At 42.8% G+C, this 27963-nt stretch overlaps 1 protein-coding gene across 1 annotated transcript; it reads left to right on the top strand.

Annotated features, from left to right (window-relative positions):
• Positions 1 to 268: 268 nt before the first annotated feature.
• On the top strand, positions 269 to 27924 carry LOC137527833 (uncharacterized). Its single transcript, XM_068248790.1, has 7 exons — positions 269 to 348; positions 2638 to 2865; positions 6664 to 6764; positions 8877 to 9036; positions 16018 to 16110; positions 26010 to 26116; positions 27786 to 27924. Exons 2-7 carry the CDS (start codon positions 2643 to 2645, stop codon positions 27861 to 27863), a joined length of 762 nt encoding a protein of 253 aa, XP_068104891.1. The 5' UTR covers positions 269 to 348; positions 2638 to 2642; the 3' UTR covers positions 27864 to 27924.
• Positions 27925 to 27963: the final 39 nt, after the last annotated feature.

Here is a 27963-nt window from a genome sequence, read left to right on the forward strand (position 1 = left end):
ACTCCTCCTATTACTAACAGTTTGAGAAGGAATCTGCACTATTTAGTGATTTCTTAGGATGTCTGAGACAGTTCTGCATGCATTTCTAAAAACCTACTAATAGCTTGTCTCAGAAACTCTTGATAAATGTCCCCCGGTGGACCTTTCACCCTCATGGTAAATGGCAGCCCTGGACGATCTCTGTTCTGGGCTGATCTTTGCATTACAGTCACCAGACTAATAACTGTTGTACAGGAAACACCTACGTCATGTCACACTGCACTGTTCTTTCACTTTCACAAGTCTCTCTGTACAGCTGTGGAGAGGCTGAGGGATTGCAGACTGCGTTGAGGATCATCAGCCAGGTGGGTAAGTCACGCCCTACGGGAAACATCTGACCTGATAGATGAGCATTCCCTCTGAAATGTATTTCTCCATTACGTCGTCTATGATATAGTATTTATATTCTGAAGATAACTCTTTTGCTGGCTTCTTTGTCATCAAAACAACAAGCCTGAATCTTGGCTAAAGGCGTGATCTGTGGTATCCATACTTGTCTTCCTTCCTGACTACAGCAGCTGCCTCTGCTCCCTGCCCTGCCTGACATCCCTTCAGCTAAAGCTAGTGAACATTAGTGATGGGTTGTTCGCGAACAAGCTGGCTCTTTGCTGCGAACGACAAGAGCCGGTTCTCAGTTTTAAAAGAGCCGATGCCTCAGCCGCCCCACACAGCTCTGATTTGCTCTGTGATAAAGGGCGCTGAGGCATGCTGGGAGATGTAGTCCTCCTCTTTCAGCTTGTAGGAGTGTATGGGGCGGAGCAGAGCAGTAGCAGGAGGGATTGCCCCAGTCAGATAAGCGGTCTGGAGTTGTCATGGAGACTAGGGCGAGGCTTTTACTCCGATTCTGAGTGGTGACTAGTGATATTTATAGAAGAGCCGATTCAGAGCCGTAAGAGCCGACTCTTTAATGGGAGCCGATTCAGAAAAGCCGATTCTCTGAGAAGAGCCGGAATTCCCATCACTAGTGAACATTCCATTCAGGACATGGTGCCCCAGCGTACTAGCCTAGTGTCGAACCAGCCTACGAGCATAGCAGGGGCGTAACTAGAAATCACTGGGCCCCCCTGCGAAACTTGGGAATGGGATGGAGCCATCTCCAGCTCAATCCCTGGAGGCGTTTAAAACCAAGCTGAAAAGCCACCTGTTTAGGCTCGCATTTATGAACAATTAAAGGACAATGATTGCAAAAAAATTTAAAATACATACGGTACATATCAAAGGTAGATTTCTTCCAGAGTAAAATACATTATAAATTACCTTTTTTTCCTATGTTGCTGTCACAAAAGGTAGCGAAAATCTAACAGATCTGACAGGTTTTAGACTTGGTCATCTGTTCATGGTGGACTCTCAGGTATCTAACTATGAAAACAGTCTATGAACAAGTAGGAAGGCTGGCCAGCATCTTTGTAAAGATCATTGCCAGAGAGTGCTTTTGTAAAAAATAAAGGAAATACTTAGAATCTCCCATGAGGAGATGGATTAGTGTAAAACCGATGAGAGCTTTCACCGTTTTACTATCTACTGTTAGTGACAGCAACATTGGAAAAAAGTAATTTATGTTGCATTGTACATCTTATATGTATGTATTTTAATTTTACTTTTTTTTTTGTAATAGTGGTCCTTTCTCCTTTAACTACACATTTCCTCTGTAACACAATCCACCCTGCAACTTTGTATTGATCTGAGGCATATCTGTGCACTCTGAGTCCTATGGCACTTTATAAATGTTGTTGTTTGTTATAGGGCTTGATTCAGCGCAACTTAATGAGAGGAGCGCAAGCTCAGCGCGCGCTGTCCTGCGGTAGTGCTGCGTAGTGTGCGCTGGGAACTTATGCACGCTCCTGTAACTAACTGCCACTCCACTTGTCCCGCCCTGAGCCCCGGCGGGTCCAGTGGCTGTATAGCACGTGATCCCCGCACGTTGATTGGCCCAAACGCCTGCCTGTTAATGTCGGGCAGCCTATTGGGCCAATCAAAGCGCCCGGGATCACGTCCTAGAAACCCACTGCACTACTGCAGCATAGCGCGCGCTGAGCTTGCACTCCTCTTATTAAGCTAATGCAGCTTGATGAATCAAATCCATAGAACCTTTCCATGAACATGGAACACTAGGAGACTTCTCTGATGTCATTTGACTGCATATTTAACACCTTACTGAAGCTAACTGACATCATTTATGGCTGTAGGACATTGTTTCAGATAGGCTTGTAATTGAGTAAGTAGTGAGCAAACAAAGTAGACAAAGTTCTCTGTACTCCCCCTGGATACAGCAGAGACGTTTCTACCTTGTTTGCACAGCACAGTGCACTTCCAGCACAATCTGATAATGCTGGTCCAGCAAAGGCAAACTTATCAATCAGCAGCTAAATGAAGTGTTAACCCTTCCAGCGCCTTGGAAACCACTCAAATGGTTTTAGCTGTTAATGTTATGCTATGTTTAATACTTTATCATAGATGAAATTTGAGTGTCATCAAACTTTAATAACGTTCAGTTACAAAACGAATGGGGCAGCGCTGATTTATGCGTTATGTCAAATGTATATCAAAAAGCATCATTTCCTTTTAAAAGCGAAAACCTACACTATTTCTCATCTCCAGAGAGGATGGACCCCGTGGAGGATGACGAGAATGCGCATGATGTGCACGTTTCCATGAGAGTAGCTGTGGAGAACGATGAGACAGAAGGTTTGCCGACAAGTCTGCGCACACTAGGATCGTTCAACTCCAGCACTGAGCTCCAGATCTCCAGCTCTATCCCTAGTACATATCCCAGAATAGAATCGTTAAGCTCTGACACTGAGCTCCAGATCTCCAGCTCCATCCCTGGTAATGCCTGCCTGTCTGTGTGTTGTCTATCTGTCTATAAACAACTGAAATGAATCTGAAGCTCCTCCCTCTCTCAAGCTTGTGCAGCCATTAACCCTACTCTTGGCAAGCTGAACAATGGGGCATATGGAATTAACTTTTTCTCCTGAGTTTTCTCCTAGAGATCATTTTTCATCGTCTATTTAAAATAATTTTTCAGCACTTTGCAATTGAAAAAGTACCAAAAACTAGATGAAAAGGTACTGTCAAAATAATTCTGAGTATTTGTTTGCTTGTTGATGGTCTAACCACTTCCCAACTGAGGGGTTTTACCCCTTGAACACCAGAGCAATTTTCACCTTTCAGCGCTCCTTCCATTCATCCGTCTATAACTTTATTATTACTTATCGCAATGAAATGAACTATATCTTGTTTTTTTCACCACCAGTTAGGCTTTCTTTAGGTGGGACATTATGCCAAGATCCCGGTAGCGGCGGGAGGTGCGCACATCTACGCTCCTGGTGGGCAAAGGGTGTTAAAAGGAGCGTAGATATACGCACCCATGGTGGTAAAGAAGTTAAAAGGAAATTTATTCACAAGTCGTGAAAGTATCACCTAGGAGGAAATTCAAGAGAAAAAGTTAATTGCATATGGGCCAATATCTCTTCCAAAAACATCTGGGTGGAATCATTTGAAGAGGTAAGTGGGATTGATGGTTTGAGTGATGGAGACCTACTTGTTACATTGTATGTGGAGTCTCGCTACACCTCCATCCCCCTTATGGTGAAAGTATAGAGGTGACCAATTCTTACCTTCAGACTTGTACTGATGTTTCAGATGACCAGAGGTTCTTTTCAATTAATTTGTTAGAAAGATCTACTTTCTATTTGTGGGCAAATTCTACCAGCAGTGTTGTAGTACTGCAGTGGGGTTGAACGTGCCCCCGTCACATGCAAAAATGTTTCTGCCACTCATCACATTGGCCTCAATTTCAGTAGGGTTATCAAACAAATTACCTCATGTGAGGTAATTTACCTCATAAGGTAATGACATTTAGCAATTCTGGTAGGTTTTAGTCATGTTTTACCTCATGAGATAAATTATGAGGTAATTCATGAGGTAATTTATGGAAAATAACTATTCTCATGGAAATTAGGGGACATGTTAGCACATAATTTACCTGCCTGTACCTGGAGGTAAAGTCAATTTGTATGCATTTTGCAGTTTTTAGTGGAGTTCCTATTGCTGTTTTAGGCCTAGTGCACACCGAGCGGTTTTTGGAGCGATCCGCCGGCCGCATCTGCCTGTAAAAACGCGTGGCTAATGTATCTCTATGGGCTGGTGCACACCGGCGATTTGAGGTTTTTGCCCAGCCGCAAACGTGCCTCCTGCTGCACGTTTGCGGTTTTCTGAAGCATTTCGTCCTCAATGTAAAGTATAGGAAAAACGCAAACCGCTCTGAAAAACGCTACTTCAGAGCGGTTTGCCAGGCGTTTTTGTTACAGAAGCTGTTCAGTAACAGCTTTTACTGTAACAATATGTATAATCTGCACCCAAAACCGCTCGGTATGTTTAGAAAACCTCTCTAAACATACCTAGAATCACTCTGAAATCAGCTCCCAAAACCGCTAGCATATTGCGGATCTGCTAGCGGTTTTGGTGTGCACTGGGCCTTAGTGTTGTTCCTATTTAGGTTGTGTAATAGAAAAGAATAGTAGAAATAAAACTCCAATTGTTTACTGGATTTTTTTCTATAAGGGATGCTTATAAATATACTTTTCATAGGTTGCTACATAATCAGATACACCTTCCCCCCTCAAAAAAACATCTTCCAAACTTATGGAAGACATTTAAAGACTACTATTATATATTTACTGCATGCTTACCGCTGAATTACCTCATGTTTTGCCTCATGTTTGGAAATGGAGAAAAAGCTTTCAAAATTGCTAAGAAAAAAAAAAAAGGAGAAAAATACCTCATGAGGTATTTTACCTACAAAAAACTGTACCTCACATAGCTACCAGAATTGAGGCCATTGTCCTGCCTCTAGGCCACATGGAGGACAGTGGAGCTAGGATTTCATTTGTCTCCACATTTTCTACTCACTCAAAAGGTGCCCATATATCTCTCGACTTGGGGGCTTATCGATCATCTGATTAGATAATTATTATTGATTCGGCTTCAAATCGGTAAAAACCGTCTAAAAAGGGGGAAGTTGGTGGACTCACCTCCCTCATAGAAAGAAAAAACGGACAATGGGGCGTTACTCACAGTATAAAGTAATTTTTATTAAAAAGCTCCAAGGTTGCAACGCGTTTCACGGGCCACAGTCCCGCTTCATCAGGCAATAATTTGGAGGGTACAATGTCGGGTCAAAGTTCTGGCTAAGACAGAGGCGCTTAGGGAGATGAGTCCACCAACTTCCCCCTTTTTAGACGGTTTTGAATGGTTTTTATTCTTATTGGCGCCTCAGTGTTACTACTCTAAGAATTTTTTGCTAAAATGATAGTAATATACCCTCATGACATACATAGTGGTTAATAACTATAGTAGTTTTCTTTTACTGGATTTTTTTTTTTTGCTCTATACACTATCCTGGGTTACCTTTACTTTCATTTTCATGAATGAACATAGCTTCTAATTGGAATAATGTCCATTCATTCCCAGGCACTTTCATTGGCTCAGGGAACATATGTTACCCTTCACCAATCCCCAATGTGTAAGTCCCACCATGAACAAGCGGCTCTCTCGCACGTGCACCTGCCGCTAATTGACGAGACATACTGGTACATCCTGTTTGAGTTACTGAGTTAAGAGGTTAATCTGTTGTCCATGCAGTATAAGTTATAGTATGTCACTAAAACAACTCAGGAGCTAAAAGACAGGATATTGTCATGCAAATTGGCCATTTGATCTGGTCATTATGCCCACCAGACAGTGGCCAGTCATTTTATAGAACAGAGACATTCAGCCAGCCAGCTTAAAGTCTAAATTATTGATTCTATTCCTGTTTTAACCACTTGCAGATCTGTTTATCGAATATATTCGCCCCTGAAACTTTACTTCAGGACCATGGGCATATATTTCCATAATCATTGAATAGTCACGGCTTCAGCCAGAAGCCAGTGATCATTTATTGAAATTAAATTAAAAACACACACACGATTTCTGTGTACTGTTTTAATAAAACTTTTGTAAAAAAAAACAAATGCCATAGTGACAGCATTTAAAAAACAATACATAAATAGTTACCTTAGGGATTCAGCTTTTTTAAAAAAATATGTATGTCATTAAGGTATATTACTGTTATTTTTGCAAATAAGGGTTTGTAACTGATATAGTATAAACTAAACACAAAACAGGAAAAATGCACCTTTATTTCCAAATAAAATATTGTCACCATTGTTGTAATAACCAGGACAAATGGGAAAATAAAATGTGTGTGTTTTATCTACAGTAGCACTTTTTTTTACAGTATTTTCAAACTATAATGGCTTAAAACTGAGAAAAAGTGAAAAAAAAATCTTATTCTCTTTAAAATGCATAGGAAATAAAAATAATTCTTAGCAAAAAGTACCATACAAGGAAAGCCTAGTTTGTCATGCAAAAAACAATATATATAGATCATTTAGGTGTGATAAGTAACAATAAAGTGAATGAATGATTGGAGCATAAAATGTGAAAATTGCTCTGTTAAGGGGAAATAACCTTTGGTAGGGAAGTGGTTAAAAAGTTGGGAACAATGACACCAGGAGGTCTCAATTGCAGGTGGCACAAGGAGGTCTGTGTAAAAAAAAGACTCTTTTATTTTATTCTCAGATTTTCAGTGGTCCCAGGAGGTCCTCACAGCTTTTGATGCCCTCCCGGATTTTACCTCAGAACAAGCTAAAGATCTGGCATCGATGCTCAATGCCTTGAATGTAAGTGGCCGCCCCCTCCTATTATGAATCGGTGTTCCATAATTCTGAGATTTAGGCCTCTTTGCCATGGACAGCTGAGCTACTAATTTATTGAGCAGTTCAGCCACCCGGCTGCCACCCACAAGCGGCAATCGGCTACAATTACATGCAGCTGAATGGCAGCATTCGATAACACACCCAGTGGCGAAAAAGCATCCGCCGTCTTCGGATTCAACTACATGGGAGTGGGCTGAATTCACCACCTTCAGTTGCTTGTGGAAAAAACCAGAGCTGTAATGAAAGCAAGACTCAATACTTACCCGGGGATTCCTCCAGCCCCATAAGCATGTCTGAGTCCCACGCCGTCCTCCCACGGTCTGCAGTTCAGCCGCGATTAGCCCCGGTAACTGGCTCAGTCGCCCTAGTCGTGGTCTTCTGCACATGCACAGGACTTCCGCTCATGCACAGAAGACCACGACTGACGCGACTGAGCCTGTTACTAGGGCTGATCGTGGCTGCAGAGGACAGCGAGGGGCTCACACATGCTTATGGGGCTGGAGGAAGCACTGGGTAAGTATTGAGCCTTGCTTTCATTACAGTTCTGATACACTATAATATGTGAGACCCCCACTGGTTTTGAAATAATTTGCAGCTGCCAGATGGTTACTGATGCACGTGGCTTAGTCTTTTTTAATTTTCCTTTTTAAAATGAAGCTTAAGCTCTTATCCAATTAAGTTTTCTTCTCCCAGGAAATAATTTTTCATCTCATCTAAAAATAATAATAACTTTTCAGCACTTAAAGGACACCCGAGGAGAAAATAAACTAATGAAATGAACAACTGTATCTATCCTCCTCCTCCTCCTAAAAACCTTTTAAGATATTCTACAGTTTTATTTTATATTTAAATCTACTTTTTAAGTTTTTACTGTTTTATTTTTTTTGCTCAATGACACATCATTGCAGTATGCCAGAGCTAAAATCTATGAACTATTGACCCTTTATCTCTTTCCTGCTCTCAGAAGCCATTTTCTGCTAGGAAAGTGTTTTATAGTTGTAATTTCTTATCAGGGAGGGTCACACTGTAGTCTAACCCAGTCCTGACACAGACAGGAACTGCCACTTACATACCTGATGTTTAACGCTTTCAGGCAGAGAAAGAAAAAAAGGAACACAGCACAGTTATTTGTGTGCTAAGCATTGTACATACACATGTCACCTCGGGTATCCTTTAATAATAGAAAAAGTACTAACAAGTATATACATAAGTAATACCAACCCTATTTTGAGTAATTTCTTGCTTGGTTGAAGCTTTACAGGTATATTGATAAGGTTTAAAAATATCTATCTCTTGGAGAAAACTCAGAAGAAAAGTTAATAGGATGTAGGCCTAGAGCTGACTACACACTTCAGGTTACTGTCATCTGACTGGGATTGGGGCACAACCCCTTGGGTGACAATTCCTGCAGGCTGACAGATCCATTACTTAAATATGCTCATTGCAAGCCCCACCTCCTCTCTATGTGCCCTTCTGCCCTCTGGTTTGCCTGTCCTGTGTATGTGTAGTTTACTTTAGGCAGCAAAAACTCAAGAACCTGCCCTGGCTGGATCTCACTGACGTGTCAGGGCCGCCATAGACTCGATAGATTTCCGCTCAAATGAAATCACCTAAGACATGCAAAGTCTAGCAGTTAGGGGCTCCAATAGAGCCTTCACCTTTAGAAAAAGTAAATGGGTAGAACGTTCCTCTGTGCTTTATAATCCCCTTGAAGGTCCAAGAGTGGAGAAGTCTTATGTGCGTATTCTTCTCTGTTGTAACATCTCTTAGATGTAGTAGAAAGGCTTGTGTGATGAGTCTGCCTTGGTAGTTATTTACAAACAGCAGAGTACAATCTATAGGCAACCCAATCCTAAAACCCTCAAAATATGAACTTTGAAGATTAGGAACTCTTATGCAGAAAGGGTGAACACCATTCTAGGTTGTACTACCGAGAAGAAAATAATTGGGACACTCATGGTCCACCTATCATACACTTTGTCTAGAATAAGTATATGACTTGCTGCCTTTGTCGTGATGGAGCTTAGTTGAAGGTTACTGAATGTGCAAATCCAACTTCGGTCTCTTTCCCCTTAGGCTATCCATCCCAGCAGAGTGACGGATTATATGATAGTTTTTCAACACCAGCAGGACCACTATAGAGGCCTACGGAAACTGACGCAACAGCTGAAGAGCCTGAACAGAGCCGATGTGGTGAGAGCTATGCACCAACAGAGAGGAGAACTCCGCTGGTTGGGTGAGAGCATTGCATTCTGATAATTACTTATTAATGTCTTGCATGCATTTGTTGATTTATGGATACTGGAAATGGAAGATGAGGACGACCAGGACCACAAGTGGCACAAGTTCAACCAAAGCCAGTGGCTCCCAATTATTTACCTAGCAGCTCATCAGTTTGTAAAGCTGTTGGTTATGTGATCATTCGTCAGCTCCTTGCTTTGATTTTGCCTTAGCCACTTATTTTCTGGACTCGAGTCAATATCCACATATTTGCATGGTCAATTTTTTGGTCATGGGGGATGGAGTTACTTAGGTTCTCCTGAGCTGAGGAGCAAAGGAGAACATAAATGGTACAGTAAGCCTGGATTGGATTTTGTTTAGAAATCATCTATTAGGTGGCATACATTACAGCCATCTCATGGGTGATAGGGTGTACTGAAGATTGCTTGAAGGTTAGTAAACTACCAGCTCTTCAAACACAGGCACCCATGGGTAGAAATTTTGATATTAAACCCAGAATGGCTTGTGGGTGCCAGTGCAGGCATGTGTCCAATCACACTTTTAATGTATGTTTATGATCTGGCATTGTACTACTGTCTGCAATGTGTTGTGTATCTTTTTGCTATTACCTGTATTGTTGTATCTATTGTCTATTACCTGTATTGTGCTGTCACCCCTGTTATCATTGTCAGTAATCCTATTTATTGTACAGTGCTGCGTAATATGTTGGCGCTATATAAATCTAATAAATAATAATAATAATACGTAGTAGGTAGGCGAAAAATAGAGAAACCGGCACTGCTTCTTAGGCTTATTTATTCAATTATGTAGTAAAAGTTAGAAACATCTTGCATTCCTGCATATTAGCATACAAAAGTTAAAAGACATACCCTTTAAGACAGTGGTCCTCAAACTAAGGCCCGCGCGTCGAATGTGGCCCCCCTGAGGTTTTTTTACCGGCCCTTCACACACAAAATGTATTACTTATAGATGGGGTCAGCTACATGTTTAAATATTGGTGGTCCGCATATAGAATAGCAGTGCTGGCATCACCCATTCACATTGAAGCCAGAAAGCAGTAATTCGCTGGTTTCCAATCAAATTCCACATCAGGTGACACTGCTGTCCCCTGCAGGTTGTCACCTGGGTATGCTTCATTGTCTGGCTCGCTACATCATTTTATGTATACTCCGTCCCCCCAGCAGTCTGAAGTATGTTGACCCGGCCCTCGACCCAAAACGTTTGGGAACCCTGTTTTAACCTCCTTAGCGGTATCCCCCCGTGTGACACGGGGTAAGCCGCCGGAGGGTGCCGCTCAGGCCCTGCTGGGCCGATTTAAATAATTTTTTTTTGCTGGACGCAGCTAGCACTTTGCTAGCTGCGCCAGCACCCCGATCGCCGCCGCCGCGCGCACGATCGCCGCTATCCGGTGCGGCGCGCCCCCCCCCCCCCCCAGACCCCGTGCGCTGCCTGGCCAATCGGTGCCAGGCAGCGCCGAGGGTTGGATCCGGAGTCCCAATGACGTCCCGACGTCGGTGACGTCATCCCGCCCCGTCGCCATGGCGACGGGGGAAGCCCTCCAGGAAATCCCGTTCTTTGAACGGGATTTCCTGATCGGAGATCACCGAAGGCGATCGAAGCGCCCTGGGCTCGCTACATGATTTAAAAAAAAAAAAATTTAAAAAAAACTGCTGCGCTGCCCCCTGGCGGTATTTTTCATACCACCAAGGGGGTTAAGGGAAGGTGGCGTGGTTGAGTAGTTGGTGAGCGGTGGGTGTTCGGGTGCTGTTGTTTTACGGCCGTTTCACGCTATCATGCGCTTCTACGGAGGCTGCAAAGAGGGGTCTCTGCGCTAACCTCATTTATAGCCCACTAATCTCAGCAAATGCAGTTTTGGCCCTGCCCATCTACTTCCTGCAAACTGTTCTGGTTTCTCTATTTTTAGCCTACCTACCTATTTGTAAAATTCACACTTTAGTCAAATGGCATGTTGTCTAGTTAACTCAATTAGTTTATTTCCAGTTTATTAAGGTGGATATTCTTTTCTTAATTTATCTCGTCACAATAATTTTCAAACAATAACCATTAACTTATTTCAGTAGAAATTAGTTCAAATTTGTATGCAATTTTTAAAAGTCAAATAAGAGCTAGTTGTCCTTCTCTAATTCATCATCTAGTTGAAGAAAATATCTATGAGGAATGGATGTGAGTATGCTTAGAATCAGAATCAATTTTATTTCGCCAAGTAAGTTTGCACCTACAAGGAATTTGCCTTGGCAGTTGCTTAACAAACACAAACAATACAAGGACAGACAGTGTGTATATTACAAGTCAAGGACATTATGCAAGTATAGTGGCAGTAAGCAATGTGAGAATTGTTCATTTACAGTTCTGTTCTGATTACTATCAAGTCCTAGCAGCTCTAGCGGGGTTCTGCATTAAGTATGGCTACCGCTTGAGGAAAAAAGCTGTTCCTGTGTCTAGAGGTTTTGGTAGCGATTGACCCTAATCTTACTCCTGAAGGCATGCGCTGGAAGATGGAGTGAGCTGGGTGAGAGGGGTCAGAGGCAATTTTGGATGCTCTCTTTCTGCACCTGCTAGTGTAAAGATCCTGCAGGGAAGGTAAGCTACAGCCAGTTATCCTTTCCGCTGATCGGATGATGCGCTGCAGCCTCCCCTTTTCTAATGTTGAGCAGGAGCCGAACCATACAGTCATAGATGATGTTATGGTGGATTCGATGATTGCAGTGTAGAACTGCACCATTAAATTTTGAGATAGGCCAAACTTTTTCAGCTGCCATAGATGGTACATCCTCTGTTGCGCTTTCTTGACAATAGTGGCAGTGTTGTTGTCCCATTTTAGGTTGTGTGAGATTGTGGACCCAAGAAACTGAATGACTCTACCTGGGTTATTGTGGATCCATTTAGGACCACTATCCCGAAAAATAGTAACATTTAAAATATACAGTATGTAAACACATATCAATAAGAAGTATGTTTCTTCCAGATTAAAATGAGTCATAAATTATTTCCTCCCATCTCGCTGTCACTTAGAGTAGGTAGTAGAATCTGACATTACTGACAAGTTTTTGGTCTAGTCCATCTCTTCGTGGGGGATACTCAGAATGGCCTCCATTCTTTATAAAGACGCTCGTTGAAAAGGATTCATATAAAGCTGTGGGCCAGCTTCTGTGCTTGCTGCACACTTTTTTTTAGCAGTTAGACTGAGCAACTGCCATTCACTAAGTGTTTTTGAAAATAAAGAAAACCCTGAGAATCTTCCATAAGGAGATGGGCTAGTCCAAAACCTGTCGGTTCTGTCAGATTTCTACTACCTACTTTAAAGGGAACCAGAGAGGAAGCACCCTTGTGTATTTTACCATGTATATCAGTAAGAACATTAGAGAAAACACTTACCATGCTCTCTGTTTCCTCCTCACTGCTAAAAGTGTCTGTTAACAGCAGTCACAAGAATCCCAGACTGAGCAATTAAATCTGGCTTTGCTGGGAATGATTATAGCTGAGTCATTATAGCAAAGCCACAAGGGGGCAGGCTTGGGCTTGAAATAACACCACAGAAGACAGACTTAGCTATAATCTTTCTGTAGCAAAGCTAGACGGAGCAGCCTGACTTCTCAGTCGGGGATTCTTATCAGACGTGATAACAGTCAGATTACACAGAGAACAATGAAACAAAGGGCAGATTAGGTGTTTACTGTCATGTTCCCACTGATTTATAAGGTAAAATACAAGAGGGTGCTTCATCTCTGGTTCTCTTTAATTGACAGCAAGATAGGAGAAAAATGATTTATGGCTCATTTTACTCTGGAAGAAATGTATTTCTTATATCTAGGTGTTTACATATATTTTACATTTCACAAAGTGAGTCTGAAGCGACTTAAAAAAAAAGATACATAAAGAAAGGGAAGGCTCTGGGTCCTATAGAGCCTTCCCGTTCCTCTCCTGGTCCCCGCTTACACCGCTCGCATCCTCGTTAGCCGCTGCGGGAGGCTTCAGAGGTCTTTGGGAGTATGAGTGCTCCCGAAGACGGGCTGCTACGTACTGCACATGTGCGAGCATGCTCTCTTGTGCACTCATGCGTGTATAGTACAGAGCCGTCCATCTTTGGGAGCACTCTGGCTCCTAAAGACTTCCGAGGCCTCTCACGGCGGGAGATTTGAACAGAGGAGCCTGCGGTGGAACAAGGTGACCAGGAGAGGAACGGGAAGGCTTTATAGCACCCAGAGCCTTCCCTCTCCTTACGTATCTGTTTTTTTTTATATATCACTACGGAAGTCTTTGGGGATCCGTGTGCTCCCAAAGACGGGCGGCTCCGTACTGCACACGCATGAGTGCACGAGAGAGCGCTCGCACATGTGCAGTATGAAGCGGCCAGTCTTTAGGAGAACTCGGACTCCCAAAGACTTTTGAAGCCTACTGCAGCAGCAGAGAGCAGTCTCAGACCCATCGGCAGTACTTATGAATACTGTACCCTCCTTTGGAACCACCACTTCTCTTAGGCTAGTAATAACTGCTAGTGTATCTTTTAAAAAGGAAGGTATAATTTCCATCAATGGTTTAAGGAATTGCTCCAAATATTCCCCCACCTGGTAGGTAACAGAATGAATCCCAGAAACAATTGGTCTACCGGGTGGGGCACGAACATCTCTGGGTACTTTAGGCAACACATACAGTACAGGATACACAATATTCAAATAAGCATATTGATCCTGATTCAGGATACCTTGTTGTAAACCTTCTTTGCATAACACATCCAATTCCTTTTGGTATACCTCAGTCAGGTTCTGCTCCAATTGTACATAGGTGTCCTGATCTGCCAATTACTTCTCAATTTCCGGTAATGCTAGGTACACAGCATACAATTTTCTGGCAGATTTACCTGCCAGATCGATTATTTCCAACATGTCCAATCTGAATTTCGATCAATTTTTGTTTTTCTGATCGTTTTTCCAATCTATTTTCCAATCGATTTCTACAGAAGTGAACGAAATCGATCGAAAAACGATAACGAAAAATCGATCGATTGAACATGTAATGTTGGAAATAAATCGATCTGGCAGGTAAATTTGCCAGAGAATTGTATGGTGTGTACTTAGCATTATACATTTGTTTCTCCTATACCACAATTCCCCACCCTTATCAGCTGGTTTTACCACCCATTGTTCTTCCTTCCCTATATTCTTCAAAGCGTCAAATTTTGAGTTTTAGAAAATAAAAAATCCTAAATAAATTACTCCAAATGTTGTATTTTAGCCAATTAAAAGCAATAGTAAATGCTTGGAAATTGTTTGGCACAAATTTTCATGGACTACAAATAAGCAGGTCTTTGTCGTGGGGTACTTGAGATAATCTTTACTATCCCTGTGCGCCTGCACCGGATCGCAGTAGGTATATATTTACCTCGCCACGGATCGGGGGGGGGGGGGGGGGGGGGGGGCTGCTGCGCTGGATTGTGGGGACACCGGAAGACGGAGGAAGCCTTGTTAGGATCCAGAGGCTTTCCCCTCCCGACGTATCACCCAGAGGGTTTTTTTTAATTACAGTCAACAACAGGTCTTGGACTAGTCCAACTCCTCATGGGGGATTCTCAGTGATTCAAAAGCATTTCCTGAATGGCAGTTAAAATGCCAAAATAACAGAAAATTGTATACTTACCTACCGCTAATTTTCCTTTCCCTGTGCATCCATGGCAGCACAACGGGTTTAGGCCCCGCCCCTAATACCCCACAGGACAAGTATCTATAAAAGTTTCTCTGCCCCAACCCTACCTGTCTTGTAACTAGGTCCTCACCGAACAGTGGGTGGGAACCCTGTGCTGCCATGGATGTGCTGCCAGGGAAAGGAAAATTACCGGTAGGTAAGTATACAATTTTCCATTTTCCCTATGCCTCCATGGCAGCACAACAGGATCTAACTAGAAACAAAACACGGGAGGGTCATTGGAGCAAGCAAGGTACAAGCAGAATTTTTTTTATTTACATAACCGAAGAATTAGAAGAGGAAGATAAAACTGCTCTCCCAAATTCTAAGGAAGTCGAATGAGAGGTGTCGACTTGATAATGTGAAATAAACGTGTTTATCGAACTCCAATTGGCCGCTTGACAGATCTTTGCAGCCAAAACCTTTGCATGCGCAGCCCAAGAAGAAGCTAAGCCCCTGGTAGAATGTCACTGGGAGGCACTTTATTGACTGCCCTGTAAGCATACTGGATAATACGAATAAGCCAAGATGCAAGTGTTCTAGACGATGCAGCTTCTCCTTTTCTGTATCCTGCAGGAACAATGAAAAATCTCTCTGATTTTCTTATGCTCGGAATATCCTGAATATACGCTCTTTGATTGGCCCAATAGGGTCACACACAGCCTAAGGTATTTAGGGGAAGCCTTGTTTGTTCCTCTCTCGCTGCTGCTGCCTGGGGGAGATCTCTGCTTGTGAGTCTCCATTAACTTTGCTCTTATCACCTTTTCAAAGCAGGCGCTATGTTCCGTGCCATTACTACCTGTTCTAATCTTTATGAATTGTCGTTTACTGACATGTGTTGAGGTAATTACTGCACAAGTCGGTAATTTACCTCACTGCTTGGGAATTTCAGCTTTTCATGCAGTAACTGCTTTTATGAATTGACATTTTGCTAAGTGCTCAGTAAAGTCAGCTGTTTTCTTGCTTGATTCATAATGCTTTATGAATTTACCCCATTGTAGAAAGCTCATGGTTTTCCACACTGCCTAGTGTGCTCCTAGACCGAGAGCCAGAGGATCAGCAGGGCAGCCACATAACTGGTATAATTTAAAAGGAAATAAATAGGTCAGCCTCAATATCCCTCTCACTTCAGGTTTCTTTTACTTTTCCCAATACTATATTTTGAAATAATGTGAGTTTGGAGAGCTGCCTTAACCTAATATTGTGACGCATTCAGCAGAGATTGGGTTTGGTGCTGGCTGACAGTGATTTGGGTCTCTTGCATCCCGGCATACAGGTCCACTTTTACCAGAAGACACACCAATACGCGACATGGCTCCGTCTCTTTGGGTGCCACTGACAGCAGCGCTCAGCCACCCCCACCGCTCAGGTAAGAGAACTTAAAGTGACACTGAAGGGAAAAAAATAAGTATGATATAATGAATGGTATGTGTAGTATGGATAGTTAATAGAATATTAGTGGCAAAGAAAAGAGTCTCATATTTTTATTTTCAGTTAGACAGCTTTTTTTTTTTTTTTAATAACATTGCATCATTCTCTTATATATGCAGTTTACAAACTACTATCTGCATATTAACCACTTTGTCCTCCTTGACGTATTTAAACGTCAAGGAGGACATGCGCACTCCCGGCCGTGGATTCGGTAGCCCAGAAATCAGTGAATCGGGCTATGGTGCCCGATCACGATTCCTCTCCCCTGCAGAAAAAGCGACAGCTTCTCTCGGAAGCTTCGCATTTTCTGAATCCTATGTCCCTCTAAGCGTACATTGTACACTTAGAGTGACGCAATGTAAACAAACTCAAGGTTGCCATCTTGTGGCCAAAAAGTAAAACTACAACTGAAAGTAAAAAAAAATTAAATTGGACATATTTCCCCAAATCAAACACCATTTCCATCCCACCCTCCCAAAAATACACACATAAAATGTTTAATAAAAAAAAACAAAAAACATTACAATAAAAAAAAATAAAAAGACACATAAATATTTACCTAAGGGTCTAAACTTTTTAAATATCTATGTAAAGATGAAATATTTCTATTTTTTTTTTGTTATAAGCTTGTAAATAGTGATGGATGCAAAACGGAAAAAATGCTCTTCTATTTCCAAATAAAATATTGTCGCCATACATTGTGATAGGGACATAATTTAAACGGTGAAATAACCGGGACAGATGGGCAAATACAATACGTGGGTTTTAATTATGGAGGCATGTATTATTTTAAAACTATAATGGCCGAAAACTGAGAAATAATGATTTTTTTCAGTTTTTTTCTTATTCTTCCTGTTAAAATGCATTTACAGTAAAGTGGCTCTTAGCAAAATGTACCCCCCAAAGAAAGCCTAATTGGTGGCGGAAAAAACAAGATATAGATCAGTTCATTGTGATAAGTAGTGATGAAGTTATAGGCTAATGAATCCAACACGAGAAGTCCACAGCACCACGTCAGTAATGTATAGCTCTTTTATTAAAAGAAATACAAAGAGATAGCCATAACAGCGACAGACGCTGTTTCGGACAAAGACCTTCCTCAAGCTGTATCAGGCTCTCTCTGAAATACAATCCAGTTGCTACTCCTATATATACTAGCTGTCAAAACGACATAACCAATCAGGATGCAGGATATATGGAGGACCTGATGGGGGAACTGCAAGAAAGCCAAGTAAGCTACACCCACTAAGATGAAGAGCCAATCGCTGTCAGACCCAATAATTCAAATATTCCCTTACCTCCTCCTTCCAACTGACAAAAATGTAGAGGACCTGATGGGGAACTGCAGCTCACTCCCCGTGTGCCATGCCAAAACACTTCCTGGAACGTCATGGTGACATCATGACGTACGCATTGACGCATGCGTAAACGTAAACATACGCGTCAAAAAATCCGCATGATTACATGCGTACAAGAGTCTGCGCATGCGTAAAAATGTCCGCATGAATCATAAAAGTGGGAAATAGAAAAAATGCAAAAAAAGGCACAATCAACATGTACACAAGTATAGAGCGTACAATATGCAAAGTGATGATGGCATGACAATAGGGGATATCAAAGACCATGCTAACCTACATTAGCCAAAATATGTTCACCCATAAAAAATAATGGTTGAAAAATGGGCCTATCTGTGACTATCGGAAATCAAAACACAGGTTCCCCCATATCATATCTGCATCCCGACCACATAAAAGAGACACACATTACAAATATTAAAGCCATAGATATAAACCAACAACCCCTTACACTAAAAAAGAAAGAGATTGTGGATCACAATATATCACAAGCATGCCACCCCCCAACCCCCACCCATAACCAAGCTAGACCAAGTATCGAAGACAACGGAGTTAGATACAAAAAGAGAGATCATAGTCCCTGTTCAGTCCACTATTACCCAATGCTCCCAGGCGTTTAATCCAGAAAGCTTCCCTCCTGAGAAGATCCTTCGCTCTATCCCCCCTAAAGTCGCTGGGAACCCCATCTATGACTTGAACTCTCAGTTGCGAGACCGTGTGGCGGCACACAGTAAAATGCTGAGAAACAGCTTGTACCATATTAAGTGTTCTAATAGCAGATTTGTGAGAGGAGATGCGTTCGCGCAGCCGTTGTGTGGTTTCACCCACATATACCAACCCACAAGGGCATCTAAGCAAATATACAACATATGAAGAATCACAGGTGTAGAGGCCCCGTATAGAGAACCTCTCACACCTGGATGGATGCGCGAACGTATCTCCCCTCACAATGTGGCTGCATAAATGGCAGCCTAAACACGGGAAAGTGCCCCTTCTAGAGGTCACCGCAGGGATAACAGGCCTAGATTTAATTTTATCTCTCACTGTAGGGGCCCGCTTAAATGAAAAAAGGGGCGGATAGCGGAACTCCTCAATATGAGGAAAGGATTCTTTCAAGAGGCCCCAATGTTTCCTCACAATAGACCCCAGCTGATTGCTGCAGGTATTGTAACGGGAAACAAAGGGGAGTCTTGGCCCAGAAGAACGTTTCCTACGTGAAGGCAATTCATCTAAGGTATATTCAGGATAACCTCTACGCCTAAACTTATCCCTCATTTCCACAATACGGGTCTCCCTGACGGCAGGATTCGAGACAATCCTCCTGACTCTACCCAACTGGCCACCCGGAATATGTTCACGGGTAGACTTAGGATGAAAGCTGGTAAATTCCAGCAAAGAATTTCGGTCAGTTGGTTTGACAAATAGATCAGTTTGGAATGTCATTCCAGAACGGATTACCATAGTGTCCAAGAAGGCAACACGATCGGGGTGCACATGCGCCGTCAACCGGATACTCGGACAGCTCTCATGAAGATCATTAAGGAAGACCGCCAGGGCCTCCTGGGGCCCCCTCCATACGCAAAATATATCATCGATATATCGTAACCAGCACACAACATGCCTACGATAATATTCATGAGTGTAAACAAATGCCTCCTCGTAGAGGCCCATATAAAGGTTCGCGTAGGAGGGGGCCACATTTGATCCCATGGCGGTCCCCCTGCACTGTTGATAGTATACGCCCTCATAGACAAAATAGTTTTCCTCCAATATAATCTTAAGTAGAGAAATAGCAAATTTTCTCTGCCCCTCAGAGAGATCCGATTGGGTAAGTAAAAACCAATCCACAGCCTCTACACCCCCATCGTGTGGGATGGAGGTGTAGAGGCTTTCTACATCAAGAGTTACCAAATAAAAGTCAGAAGATCCGACATTCAACAACTTCAACTTATCAAGGAACATGGTTGTATCCTTGAGATATGAATCTAATAATACAACAAACGGTTGCAATAGCTTATCCAAAAATTTGGCCAAAGGGACAAAAATTGAACCTACCCCAGCCACAATGGGTCTCCCCGGTGGCTGGAGTAGGTTCTTATGGATCTTCGGTAGCGTATAGAATTGGGGGGTTGCAGGGTGGTCACATAGTAGAAACCTACGCATATCCTCATCTATGATATTTCTAGAATAGGCCTGATCTAAGGCAGTCTGTATTCTTCTGCGTATATGGTGAATAGGGTCACCAGTTAGTCTCTTATAGACATCAGATTGACTCAATTGAGAGGAAATTTCATCCTTATAGTAGCTCGTATCTAGGACCACCACTGCTCCCCCCTTATCAGCCGCCCTAATAGTGATGTGAGAATTCGCCTGCAGTCTCTGAAGAGCAATCTTGTCAGATTGATTCATGTTGGACCTATATTGTAAATGTCCACTACGAAAATTGCGCTCCAGAGATTGTATGTCTTCCAGAATTCTTGAAGCGAACATGTCAATTGCAGGGTTGCTTGGCGGAGAAAAAGAACTTTTATTTCTCAGGCCAAATTCTCTAGCTGAAAAAGTTCCCTCCTCGGAGGATCGAGGTCTAGACAAAAAGGAATTATTAGCGAAAAAAACTTTAAGTTTGACGTTGCGTAAAAAACGGAAACACTCTTGTTCAATGAGGAAAAAGTCAGGCGGATTGGTTGGACAAAATCCAAGGCCATGGTTCAATACTCGTAACTCCGTGTCATTCAGTTGATAACTGGATATATTTACAACTAACGGAGGGTCTGATTCTTTCGTTCTCTCAAGTTCATCCTGTTGGATGATGGCATGCGTACTCCGTCGTTGTTGTTTCCGCTTGAATCGCTTACCACCACGTCGTTTTTTCGTTGGGAGCCACTAGCAGCGCTATCATCAGACGACATCGGGGCATCAGTAGAATTATCACCTCCACCAGATCTAGGTGCCTGTTTAGATGTATGTCGAGGTTTCTTTGATTTTGATATAGGAGGCCTTCTGCCTCTACCAAATGAGACTTTTTGCCACGCATACACAAAGCCAGGCGTGTAGTCGTTACTATCTCTCTGGAACTTCTCTCTTTTCTCCACCTCTGCCATCGATTGGTAGATCTCTAATTTCGAGTTCAATTGCTCCTGGAAACCAGCAAATTCCTCCACAGACAGCAATGTTTTGAGATCAGTACACATTTTGGCGATCTTATCATCCAAGGTGGACAACTCACGTTGTATTCTGATAACAAGATGTACCATGGCATCAAATGCCGCCTTGTTCCAGATATGCTCCCACACGGTACAGAACTCGCCATCTTTTGAAAATAACACTGGAGGCACATTGGCCCTCATCTGCCTTGGAATGCGTCCGACGCGGTGGTATTCCGCTAAAGTTTTGGCATGGATGTCATAATCAATGCGTCTGTGATTGAGTTGTTCCAATTCTCTTTTCAGAAAGAGATGGTCTGGTTGTTGTAGAAAGGACACTCCTCCGGCAGCTTCAGACATAACTCGGATAGCTTGGTCATTGGTGTAAGCCAAGGTAATGGCAGCAAGGCTTCCTTCTGTGTCACCCATGGTGCCAAGGTCGTGGGCCATAGACATAGAAACTGGATAGACCAGCACCCGAATGGGGACAGACGTGTGCTAGAGTGGAAAGACCCAATAGCCCTCAAAGGGTCAGCAAAGTCCAACACGAGAAGTCCACAGCACCACGTCAGTAATGTATAGCTCTTTTATTAAAAGAAATACAAAGAGATAGCCATAACAGCGACAGACGCTGTTTCGGACAAAGTCCTTCCTCAAGCTGTATCAGGCTCTCTCTGAAATACAATCCAGTTGCTACTCCTATATATACTAGCTGTCAAAACGACATAACCAATCAGGATGCAGGATATATGGAGGACCTGATGGGGAACTGCAAGAAAGCCAAGTAAGCTACACCCACTAAGATGAAGAGCCAATCGCTGTCAGACCCAATAATTCAAATATTCCCTTACCTCCTCCTTCCAACTGACAAAAATGTAGAGGACCTGATGGGGAACTGCAGCTCACTCCCCGTGTGCCATGCCAAAACACTTCCTGGAACGTCATGGTGACATCATGACGTACGCATTGACGCATGCGTAAACATACGCGTCAAAAAATCCGCATGATTACATGCGTACAAGAGTCTGCGCATGCGTAAAAATGTCCGCATGAATCCCAAAAGTGGGAAATAGAAAAAATGCAAAAAAAGGCACAATCAACATGTACACAAGTATAGAGCGTACAATATGCAAAGTGATGATGGCATGACAATAGGGGATATCAAAGACCATGCTAACCTACATTAGCCAAAATATGTTCACCCATAAAAAATAATGGTTGAAAAATGGGCCTATCTGTGACTATCGGAAATCAAAACACAGGTTCCCCCATATCATATCTGCATCCCGACCACATAAAAGAGACACACATTACAAATATTAAAGCCATAGATATAAACCAACAACCCCTTACACTAAAAAAGAAAGAGATTGTGGATCACAATATATCACAAGCATGCCACCCCCCAACCCCCACCCATAACCAAGCTAGACCAAGTATCGAAGACAACGGAGTTAGATACAAAGGGGAGGGAGATACGTTCGCGCATCCATCCAGGTGTGAGAGGTTCTCTATACGGGGCCTCTACACCTGTGATTCTTCATATGTTGTATATTTGCTTAGATGCCCTTGTGGGTTGGTATATGTGGGTGAAACCACACAACGGCTGCGCGAACGCATCTCCTCTCACAAATCTGCTATTAGAACACTTAATATGGAACAAGCTGTTTCTCAGCATTTTACTGTGTGCCGCCACACGGTCTCGCAACTGAGAGTTCAAGTCATAGATGGGGTTCCCAGCGACTTTAGGGGGGATAGAGCGAAGGATCTTCTCAGGAGGGAAGCTTTCTGGATTAAACGCCTGGGAGCATTGGGTAATAGTGGACTCTCTTTTTGTATCTAACTCCGTTGTCTTCGATACTTGGTCTAGCTTGGTTATGGGTGGAGGTTGGGGGGTGGCATGCTTGTGATATATTGTGATCCACAATCTCTTTCTTTTTTAGTGTAAGGGGTTGTTGGTTTATATCTATGGCTTTAATATTTGTAATGTGTGTCTCTTTTATGTGGTCGGGATGCAGATATGATATGGGGGAACCTGTGTTTTGATTTCCGATAGTCACAGATAGGCCCATTTTTCAACCATTATTTTTTATGGGTGAACATATTTTGGCTAATGTAGGTTAGCATGGTCTTTGATATCCCCTATTGTCATGCCATCATCACTTTGCATATTGTACGCTCTATACTTGTGTACATGTTGATTGTGCCTTTTTTTGCATTTTTTCTATTTCCCACTTTTGGGATTCATGCGGACATTTTTACGCATGCGCAGACTCTTGTACGCATGTAATCATGCGGATTTTTTGACGCGTATGTTTACGTTTACGCATGCGTCAATGCGTACGTCATGATGTCACCATGACGTTCCAGGAAGTGTTTTGGCATGGCACACGGGGAGTGAGCTGCAGTTCCCCATCAGGTCCTCTACATTTTTGTCAGTTGGAAGGAGGAGGTAAGGGAATATTTGAATTATTGGGTCTGACAGCGATTGGCTCTTCATCTTAGTGGGTGTAGCTTACTTGGCTTTCTTGCAGTTCCCCATCAGGTCCTCCATATATCCTGCATCCTGATTGGTTATGTCGTTTTGACAGCTAGTATATATAGGAGTAGCAACTGGATTGTATTTCAGAGAGAGCCTGATAAAGCTTGAGGAAGGTCTTTGTCCGAAACAGCATCTGTCGCTGTTATGGCTATCTCTTTGTATTTCTTTTAATAAAAGAGCTATACATTACTGACGTGGTGCTGTGGACTTCTCGTGTTGGACTTTGCTGACCCTTTGAGGGCTATTGGGTCTTTCCACTCTAGCACACGTCTGTCCCCATTCGGGTGCTGGTCTATCCAGTTTCTATAGGCTAATGAATGGGAGGTGAACATTGCTCGGATGCATAAAGCGAAAACGACTGAGAGCTTAAATGGTTAAACTATGAAACAGAACAAAGCTAATGACCTTTTGAACTTCCTTGCCATAAAATCTTTTATGAAGTTGTCTTTCACTGTTTCTTTGATGTACAATTGCTTCAGAAAAAAAGCACTGCTCTCTGACTAAATGAATTGGAAAGCTCAGAGAAGCTGTTTTGCATAGATAACAACTGAAGTTTCTTAACTCTTTTCGTACTGGAAACAATATGAGACTCATATCTTAGCTACTAATGTTTGGATTGGCTCACAGTGATCACAGGGTCAGAAGCAATGAAATCGGCTCCTGACCATCTCACAGAGCTCTGCCGTCATAGAGACAGCAGAGCGAAGGGTCTGTGATGATGAGTGAGCTGTGCGATCGGCGGTAGGTCCGTGTGAGCACGGTAATTGAAATCTATGCAGCCACAAAGGGCATAGACTTCAATTACCATGGCCTGGAAGTGGTTACTACAATCAAACATATGTTGTAATGATTTCATGCACTTTTGTCCCCAAATTTCACTGCCATTACCTGCATTATGAAGGATTTTTCCACAAGCCGCGCCCCCTGGGTGACATGCTGCCTTGGCAGTATTTCCAAGACTTTGGTGGTGCTCAGTCCCTGCAGCATGTTTGGCTGAGTGTGGGCGGCCCAATGGGAGGACCAATGCGATCGGCACTCCCAGCAGCACAAAATGGAGGAAAATCAAACAAGCACAATTTTAGTGAAGGATCATATTTTCGATTCGGCTATTCAAATCACATTGTATGAAAACAGAAACTGGTGGGCCCAATCATCTGATCACATTATCGAACGCTTCCTTAAAGAAATGTTCTATCACCAGGGCAGATTTTTTATAGAGACGATTGTAACTGGCTTAAACACGATTGCACATTATATTGTTTAAAGAGACACTGAAGCGAAAAAATATATATGATATAATGAATTGGTTGTGTACTATGAATAATTACTAGAAGATTAGCAGCAAAGAAAATATTCTCATATTTTTATTTTCAGGTATATAGTGTTTTTTCTAACATTGCATCACTCTATAATATGTCCAGATTACACAACACTCAGCATTCAAAATGAGTCTTTCAGAGCAGTCTGTGAAGTAATAAACTCTTCTCTGCTAGAGGAAAAGTAAACAGTTCAATTACAGTTGAGATAATAAAAGTCAGATAACAGCCCTCTCCACCACCAAGTTGGTCTGAGAGCTTAATAGCTTTTTTGCATAGAGATAACAACTGGAGTTTCTCAACTCTTCCTGCACTGGAAACAATTAGACTGATGTAACTGATCTTAATGTTTTTTTTCTTAGCTGTACTACACATACAAATCATAATATCATCATTTTTTTTTCGCTTCAGTGTCTCTTTAAAGGACCACTGTCGTGAAAAAAAAGTAGGCAGTTAAAATCTGACAGCTTTGGACTGCCCCATTCCTCAAGGGGGGGGGGGGTGTTTCTCATTTTTTTCTTTTCAAAAGTATTACTACAATAGTGCTGGTCATATCGAAGAGAGCTCATGGAGAAGCATGTGATTTGTTTGATCAGCTGATACATTTGCAAAAGCTATGATTTGCTGTGATCACATCCTGCTTTAGCACTCGATCATGATGACTAGCAATCAGAGACTTGCATATTTAACATCTGACCAAACTGATCACATGCTTCTCCATGAGTTCCCCTAGACATGACCATCACTATACCTGAACGGAACTTGCTGAGTCTGACTGCCAAAATAGTGTACAAGTGAGTAGGGAGGCTGGCTGGTATCTTACTATTTTGGCAGTTAAGGTGGCCACACGCCATACAATTAAAGGATCTAATTTTTCACCAATTCGATCATTTCAATCACTCCAACTTTACATGTCCATAAATGGAGGTGTGGCTCAGAATCCCTGACTTCCTCCTCTACAGAAACAGGGTTATGGGTGACGTCAGGATCCAGAATGCCCGGCTCCCTCTCCTACAGCACAGCCCTATGGATGGAGGTGTGGCCTAGTTTACATGACCCTCTCCAACAGTACATCCTATGGGAAGGAAACATTGTCCAGATTGTCCGAATCCCTCCCCTAAATCACGGTTCCTGAGAGTTTGACAAATCCTACAATGGCTGCTCTGTGAAGTGTTTAAGGAGTTAAGCCCCATCTACACGATACGATTCTTTGTGCGATTCGATTCCGATTCCATTTACGATCCGATTAAATCCGACATGTCCGATTGGTATTCGATTCAATTCGATTTGCCATTGTTTTGCAATGGCAAATCGAATTGAATCGAATCCCGATCGGACATGTCAGATTTAATCGGATCGTAAATAGAATCGGAATCTAATCGCACAAAGAATCATATCGTGTAGATTGGGCTTTTTATAAATGTCATGTCTGATACTGGTGCAGATACAAATGCTTTCTTCTGCTTGTACGCCCTCTACAGGCTATGACTGGAAGTGGCTGGCTAAGAAGGTGGAGATTCCCCCCCAATACATTAACTTGTGGGAGCACGAAAAAAACCCAGCAGGTGAAGTCCTCAGAAGCTGGCAGGTAATGCAACATTCTCCAATATGGACACAGAATTGGGGATTCCCATGTCTCATAAATTCAAAGTAAGGAATTCACAGAAACCAGAGGCTAGCAATTGATGCAACAAGGTGCCCATACATCACTCGACTTGGCGGACGATCAGCCATCCGATTCGATAATCATTATTAAATGAAAATCGGTGCCACCACAAGCATGCCCGATTGGCGATTTGACCAATTTTGGGCCGATGTACTCTTGAGTGCACAGCAGTAATGGTGTGTGATATAGGGAAGAACGTGACGGAACACCATGGTGCTGACCCTCCCCTAGAGTAAATATGGCCCCCCCGTGCATGTATCCGTACTTTACCTGTCTACTGTTGCTCACCGCGGCTCCTATCGGTTTTCTGCTTCCTCCATTTGCACCTCACACGCTGACGATTTTGTCTGATTGGATTTTCTTGTCAGTGATAGATAGGAAGCTAAGATTGGTTTGTTGATAGTCTAGTGAACAATGTATTACATTATTTTACTTCCGATCAGAATTATCTGATCGCTCAAATGATTTTATTGCTAGAAATTGGATCTTTAGTGGCCACCTTTAAACCCTAATATCCGTAAAGACTCATACCCCCAGGCACTATAACAAACTACATCGTCCGACATGCACTGCGGCAGCCAGGCACACAGAAAGTCACCGCGGGAATTTCAACCTGCGGCACAGAGACACAGAAGATCAAGGCTTCTGAATGGGGGGGGGGGGGTTAAGTAAATGCATGCTTCCCCACCCCAAAAGCACACACAATTAACGAACCTCACAGAAAAGGTACATCTAGCAATTAAGCTATTGACTTTATTGGGCAGTCAACTACAGTGTGTTTGATCGAAAGTCGATCGATTAGTGGCCCACACACTGCAAGTGATATTCTATGCAATTCTCCTACACATATCGATCTGAACGATTTTTTGTCTCCATGCTCTAAATCCAAAAATCAATTGTCGATCAAAATCATGTAAACAGATTAGTAGCCGATTCCTTTACGATTAGCATCATCCTTCCTGCTCGATCAACATGATTCACCCAGACATTGGTCAATTATTGTCGATCCCACATACCGGAACATACTCAATTATCTCTCGATTCATTACAATTATCAACTTGGTTGGTTGATTGGGCAGCCAAATCGTAAGATGCATGGCCACCATTAGGGGGAGGATTGTTTAAAGAAAATCTGTAACCCCCGTCCCCCCCAAACAAAGAGCCCCTGGGGGGTACTTAGCCCGGGAGGGGGAAGCCTCTAGATCCTAAATTAGAGGGGATCCATCGCTGGGACCCCCCAGGGAGCTCATTGATCTACGCATATGTGCAGTAGCAGCTCTCTACCTTGGCTCTGTCAGAAATAGCCGAGCCCGATCGGGTCCGCTCTACTGTGCAGGTGCGGCCTGTATGCACACCTATGCAGTAGAGCAGACCCCATCGGGCTTGGATATTTGTGGCGGAGCCCGAGCAGAGAGCTGCTACTGCACATGTGCGCAGTGACAGTTGTAAATATTATTGTCGCTCTGTGTTCGGGGGCTGCCAGTGCTGGATGCAGATGGCTGAGCATAGGATCCAGAGCCCCCCCCCCCCCCCAGGTGCTCAGTATACTTTAACACTTTTGTATCTCACCCATACAAACTATTCTTCACAGGTCAGGAATGATGCTACGGTTGGGCGGCTCTTTGACATCCTAATAGAGCACCGGGAAGACCTGGCGGCGCTGCTATGATGACCGTGGTACCAATGTACAATGTATTGTAAATGGTGCTAATAAAGAGAAATAAATGGGATCGTGGAGCAGCTTTATTCTGGGCAGATGTTAGAGAAGT

This window comes from Hyperolius riggenbachi, chromosome 8, assembly GCF_040937935.1.
Source record: "Hyperolius riggenbachi isolate aHypRig1 chromosome 8, aHypRig1.pri, whole genome shotgun sequence".
Lineage (NCBI taxonomy): Eukaryota > Metazoa > Chordata > Amphibia > Anura > Hyperoliidae > Hyperolius > Hyperolius riggenbachi.

What these genes read in the sequence shown, in the direction of transcription:
- LOC137527833 (XM_068248790.1), top strand. Translation starts at nt 2,643, where the DNA reads ATGGACCCCGTGGAGGATGACGAGAATGCGCATGATGTGCACGTTTCC. An exon ending in GATCTCCAGCTCCATCCCTG is followed by an intron (nt 2,866 to 6,663) that starts GTAATGCCTGCC and finishes TTTTATTCTCAG; the next exon opens with ATTTTCAGTGGTCCCAGGAG. An exon ending in CGATGCTCAATGCCTTGAAT is followed by an intron (nt 6,765 to 8,876) that starts GTAAGTGGCCGC and finishes CTTTCCCCTTAG; the next exon opens with GCTATCCATCCCAGCAGAGT.